Source organism: Molossus molossus, unplaced genomic scaffold (genome assembly GCF_014108415.1).
Source record: "Molossus molossus isolate mMolMol1 unplaced genomic scaffold, mMolMol1.p scaffold_m16_p_16, whole genome shotgun sequence".
Taxonomy (NCBI): domain Eukaryota; kingdom Metazoa; phylum Chordata; class Mammalia; order Chiroptera; family Molossidae; genus Molossus; species Molossus molossus.
Genome location: NW_023425351.1, coordinates 47373707 through 47379706, shown reverse-complemented (window position 1 = coordinate 47379706; position 6000 = coordinate 47373707). Strand labels below are relative to the sequence as shown.

General features: G+C 45.9%; 1 protein-coding gene across 1 annotated transcript in view; it reads left to right on the top strand.

Annotated features, from left to right (window-relative positions):
- Positions 1-301: 301 nt before the first annotated feature.
- The window catches only part of DPYS (dihydropyrimidinase), a 98559-nt gene continuing 92860 nt past the window's right edge, over positions 302-6000 (top strand). Inside the window, exon 1 of the mRNA XM_036264151.1 lies at positions 302-565. Within this exon, the coding sequence (XP_036120044.1) occupies positions 302-565 (264 nt within the window). The remainder of the gene's footprint in view (positions 566-6000) is intronic.

The following is a 6000-nucleotide window of genomic DNA, read 5'->3' as shown; positions in this document are numbered from 1 at the left end:
TCACTTTTAAAACTCCACGATCTTTCCCTTGCAGGGGCTGGATGCACACCTGGGTTCAGGGCGTCATACCAGCGTGTGGGGTCACAGCTGTGCCGACCTCCTGTTCGCTCCCAGCCCTTCCGCGCCGACCAGCCCTCCCGGGGGTGGAGCCGGCACCCGGGGGCCAGTTGATAAACCGGCCTGGGCTCCGGACTCCGGACTTGCCCGTCGTTTGCAGCCTGAGCCGGCGGCCGGGACGGTCTTTGGGTATCTCGGAGCACGCTGACCCCGCTCGCCCCGACGAGCCCGTGCGCCCCCTGCCATGGCAGCGCCATCCAGGCTTCTGATCCGCGGGGGTCGCGTGGTCAACGACGACTTCTCGCAGGTGGCCGACGTGCTGGTGGAGGACGGCGTGGTGCGGGCGCTGGGTCGCGACCTGCTGCCCCCTGGGGGGGAGCCCGCCGGGCTGCGGGTCCTCGACGCTGCAGACAAGCTCGTCCTGCCCGGCGGCATCGACACGCACACTCACATGCAGTTCCCCTTCATGGGCACAAGGTCCGTCGACGACTTCCACCAGGGCACCAAGGTACCCACCCCGCCGCTCCCTCGCCCCGGGCGCCCGGTGGAGCCCTCTGGCCCCCTCTCCAGCCGCCCGGGGGTGCAGGTGCAGAGCAGGGCCACCCTGCACCTGCGCAGCGCGGAGGGGCTGCGTGGGCAGGGACAGCTGCAGCCCCTGAGCGGGTGTAGATCTGGGATTAAGGTTCTCCACGCTGAGCTCCCTCTTCCAGGGTCCCCCTCTCAGTGGCATCGGCCCACTTGGCTAAACCAGCTGCCTCCATCTGGGTAATTTGACAAGTTTAAGGCAATCTATTCCCCTGCCTCATTCCTCCACACCGTATATCCTCTTGGCCTCCCGTTTTCATTGGTGTTCTACGCATTCACAAGCCTTCCATGCTATGTTGTCGTCACTCCCAGACATTGCTCCCTATCCTCCATTTCCAGCCAGAACCAAATGAAAAATACCTTCACCTGGTTACTGCCTTGACTCAGATTTAGCAGTGTGTGATGAGAAATGAGAGTCTGAGTGGGCTAGAAGCTAGCCTGTCCACAATATTTGCCTCCACCCTCCAGTAGAAAAATCACAGCCCTGACAAGGGTTTCCAAGAGAAATATTCTAGATGCACTCTCCGGGGCACTCGCACTTGCATCTAGGCACCCTGGTCCCATCTCTTGCCTGTCCTGGCCCCGGGGATATTAAATACGGCCTCAGATTCCTGCTGCTTGAGCAGCAACAGCTCTAGAGATGGTGTAGGAGGATCAGATTACTATTCCCAGGTGAGAGAACTTGCATTTAAAGGCCTAGACCTACAGGCTTCAGGCGAGTGAATAGAACCTTGACCCGTTCTCCAGGGCTCATGTAAGCAAGATCAGGAGATGAGCAGGGCAGCCTTATTAGAACTATACTTAAAACTCCACTGGCCTTGGCTGGTTTGGCTCAGCAGTTAGAGTGTTGACCTGCGGTCCAGAGAGACCTGGGTTCGGTTCCCGTTAAGGGTATGTACCTCAGTTGTGGTTTGTCCCCAGCCTGGTTGGATCGTGTGGGTGGCAACCGCTCGATGTATCCCTTTCATGTGGATGTTTCTCTTGCTCTCTCTTCCCTCTCTCTCCCACTCTATCTGAACAGGAAATGAAAAAAATATCCTCTGGTGAGGATAAAAAAAAAAACTTCACTCAGTCAGACTTCCTTGAGGTTTGTGTCCTTGCTTTTCGTGAGGGAAATCCCTCCTCCCAAAGCAAAATTATTGATACCGTTAAGGCCTAAACTCTTCACTCAACGGTGTGCTTGAGGTTTTTTCCCCAGGGTGACTCTATGTGTGAAACAAATACAGCTATTTAGTCCAAGTGTAGACCATTCAGGCTTTCAAAGCAGTTTTGTTTTGTTTTTTTCTTTCTTTTCTTTATTGATTTTAGAGAGGGAGAGAGAGACAGAAACATTGATGAGAGAGAACATCGATTGGCCACCTCCAGCATGCCCTCCACTGGGGATTTGGCCCACAACCTGGGCATGTGCCCTGACTGGGAATCGAACCAGTGACCTCTTGGTGCATAGGACAATGCTCAACCACTGAGCCACACCAGCCGGGCTTCAAAGCATTTTTTACCATAGTTTGTTTACCCTACTGATTTCTAACAATTTTATTCTCCTTATACCTCTCCCCTTCACAGTTCCCAAACATATATGATTAATCAGACTATTTAACAGAAAAAAGAATGATCTGACCCAGAAGAGGGGACTGGGGTAGGTTGCCCACATCAGCATTTGGAAGCCTTCCTCCTAGTTACTAATTGCCAGCTTCATCATCAGGGCAATGGTCAGAGTCTTTTGTAAGACAGATTATTGTTTGTTGTGAAAACAGAACATTTATTTCTTTCCCTTTTGCTAAAAACTGAAATTTGCCAAATTTTAATTAACTTATTTTTACATTTGATGTAAAATTTTCAGATACCAAAATAATAAAAATTATTTTAAAATTAGAAAAATAATAGGAAAGTAGAAAGAGACTATTACCTAGAATCCCCCACATGACAACCAACATTTTGGTGTACTGCCTTTATGCTTTTTAATATGCTTTATTTTACATAACTGAGATTGCATTGTGTATGTGTGTATGAGTATGTGTGTATACCTGTATATAAAATTTTCTAACCTGTTTTCAGTTACAGTACAAGCACTTTCTGTTATCATAGACTCATCATTAACAACATGCTATGTGGATGGCAGGGCATTTCTTTTGCCAAGTGGGAGCTGCTATTTCTGACCATGGCTTTGCCAGACCCACTAGCAACATTTCCCCTCATCGTTTCCCTTTCTCTCATCGTTTCTGGAGGAAGCAGCCAAGAAGAGGGGTTGGAACACTGTGGGGGAGGGACATTCCTTCCCTTTCTCAAGAGTATCTGTGTGTGCCCCAAGGCCCAAGGCCTTAGTTTCCATCTGCTCCTTGGCCATTCTTGGATTCCTGGCATGGACAGATTTACAGTTCCATAGTGAGAAGGCAGGTCATTGTAACATACTATAGTCTGCTGCCAACATCTGAAAGGACTTAGGGGCCAGCTGATTCTCCAGGCATTTGTGTACTCAACAATGATCAAAACATTAAACAAAAACATGTTCCTCATGAGCTTAGGATCTTAAGCAGAAAACAATATGGTCAGTGATGTTAAGGTCAAAGATGTAGCAAATACTGAATTCATTTTGAATATTAAACTGTACTCCCAGAGGGCTAAGCTACAGAAGTCTACTACAAAAGAGTTGTTTGGATCCTAGGAGATGCTCACTTCCAACCCCAGGAACAGCTGAGGTATAGCCATAGGTAAACAGCAGCATTAGAATATTGGCCCTTGTGCTGAAAGGAAGGCATTATAGACTTTTGTCCTTTTTTCTAGAGTCTTCACAATAATTCCTGAGGTTTCTGATTTGGGGAAATAGGGACAAATAATTCTTTTGTAAATGCTGCTTGTATTGTATATATCAAACTTGAAAAACATCTTATTAATACTGCTAAGTAACATTTATTTTTATCAAGCACTTCCTATGTACCAGACACCATGGCAAACTGTGAATTATCTTCCTACAATCCCAGAGACCATTACCTATTTTTTTTTTACAATTGAGGAAACTGAAACTTAAGTCACTTGCCTAAGGTCACACACCTAACAAGTGACCAAGTGGCTCTTCAAAGTCAAGGCTGCCTGCCATCAATAGAGATCATACCTACTAGGCTGTCTTTCTTCCTGATATGCTCACTGATATAATATCTAAGGTTTTGAGTCATCAGAATAGCAAATAGTGGATGAAAAACCTGTATAACTTGTGTGTTAATGTGAGATGGCTTTTCTCAAAAATAGAGCAGAGTCATCCTTAAGAAATACAGTAGCTTTTCACCTTCCCGATGTGAGGCAGTTAAGGTTATCCAAATGCACATCGCAGGAATTAGGTTTGTGAGGCATTTCTACATCATTTCTAAGGATGCAGAAATGGGTACCTGAAATGCACAGAGATAAAAATATTTCATGCTTTGATATAAAAAGCATTGAAACCTATAGAGAATTTGTATAAGAGTTTATTTGAGTCAAATTGACTACAATTGCCAGGAAGCAACATCTCAAATGCTTCAGAGGATGACAGTTTTGCAGTTTCTTTAATGCATTTGAAATTAAGGAGGGAGCATAAAGAAGATTATATGAAGGTGGGAGAAAGCAACGCAGGATTGGATTACGGGATAATTAACAAGATAATGTGTTCTCTTGGAGGTGGTTATGCCTATTTCAAAGGTATTAACCTAGATGCACAAAAACAATAGGTAGGGCTTGCTTAAGTCAAAGATAAACCTTGTAAACTAAAAATATGCCTGAGGCATGACTATCCACCGTGACCTGCCCATTTAAGAATTTATCAGATCACCCTGTGAGATTACTTTTCTTTTTTTTTAAATCCTTACTCGAGGACATTTTTACATTAATCTTCAGATAGAGATGGAGGGAGAGAGGGAGGAAGAGAGAGAGAAACATCAATGTGAGACAGACATCCATTGGTTGCCACCTGCACAACCCCAACCAGGACCAGGGATGAACCACAACCGAGGTACGTGCCCTTGGCCGGAATTGAACCCAGGACTCTTTGGTCCACAGGCTCAAACTCAAAAATTGTTATAGGTTTGGACGTTTCTTATGTTGACAGACTATATAGAAGAAGCCAAAGAACAAGTATAACTGTTATTATGACTAATATTAGTAGACAGGTGAAAACAAACAATTTGTTTTTGAGCTTAAATATCATTCTTGCCCTGGCCAGTGTGGCTCAGTTGGTTGGGCGTTGTCCCGTGCACTGAAAGGTCACCAGTTTGATTCTCATTCAGAGCACATGCCCGGGTTGCAAGTTTAGTCCTCAGTCGGGGGGTGTGCAGGAGGTAGCTGATCGGTGTTTTGCTCTCCTATCAATGTTTCTCTCTCACTCCCTTTCTCTAAAAAATAATAATGATACATAAAAATAAAAATATATATATATTTTAAAAAGAATTAAAATAAATAAATATTAGTCCGAAGGGACACAGGCTTTGTCCAAGTCTTGGGATAGCTGTCTACCTCTGATATTAGCAGCTTCTCACCCTAGAGGAGCCTTTGAAGTCTGTTGTGGGTGGAGACGAGTGTCAGAGAGAGGGAGAAATGTCCGCTCACGGTTAGGTGCCTGGTGAGGTTCCTGCCATTGAGGTTAAAGAGTGTCTTTTGAATGAACAAAATCTCCAGGTGACAGTTGGTGAACTTTATCTTTTTTTTTTTTTGGTGGTACATGCCCCTAGCAGAACCAAACCCAGGACTCTCTGGTCCCCAGGCCAACGCTCAACCACTGAGCCAAACTGAGCCAAACTGACCAGGACCAGTCGGTGAAGTCTCTTTCTCCTGGGAGCCAGCTGTGAAAAGAAGCAGTTACCAATTTGGCATTTTCTTTCTATTTATTTTCCTCACCCGAGGACATTTGTTTCATTTTTTTTTTTCAGATAGAGTGGGAAGGAGAGAGAGGAAGAGAGAGAGACATCGATGTGAAAGGGACACATCGAGTGACTACCACCCGCATGACCCAACCAGGGCTAGGAACAGATTGCAACTGAGGTACGTGCCCTTAGTGGGAACTGAACCCAGGTCTCTCTGGACCGCAGCTGACGCTCTAACCGCTGAGCCAAACCGGCCAGGGCTAATTTGGCATTTTCTTGAAGTGACTCTATCAAACCTTGGCAACAGTGTAAGTTGTCTCCTTTCTCTAATGGCAGCTCATACTTCCTTCATCGAATTTAAACTCACTATGATGCATGAAAGAATGCAAAACATCAACAGAATGGAGGTTGCCGTGGAGCAGGGAAGAAGCAAGTTGCCCTCTTGGGGTCCCGGGAGCCCTGACTCCTTATTTACTCTGCAGGCATGGATTTCCCACACAGGACGCCTAGAAGTTTTTCATCACTTATTCTA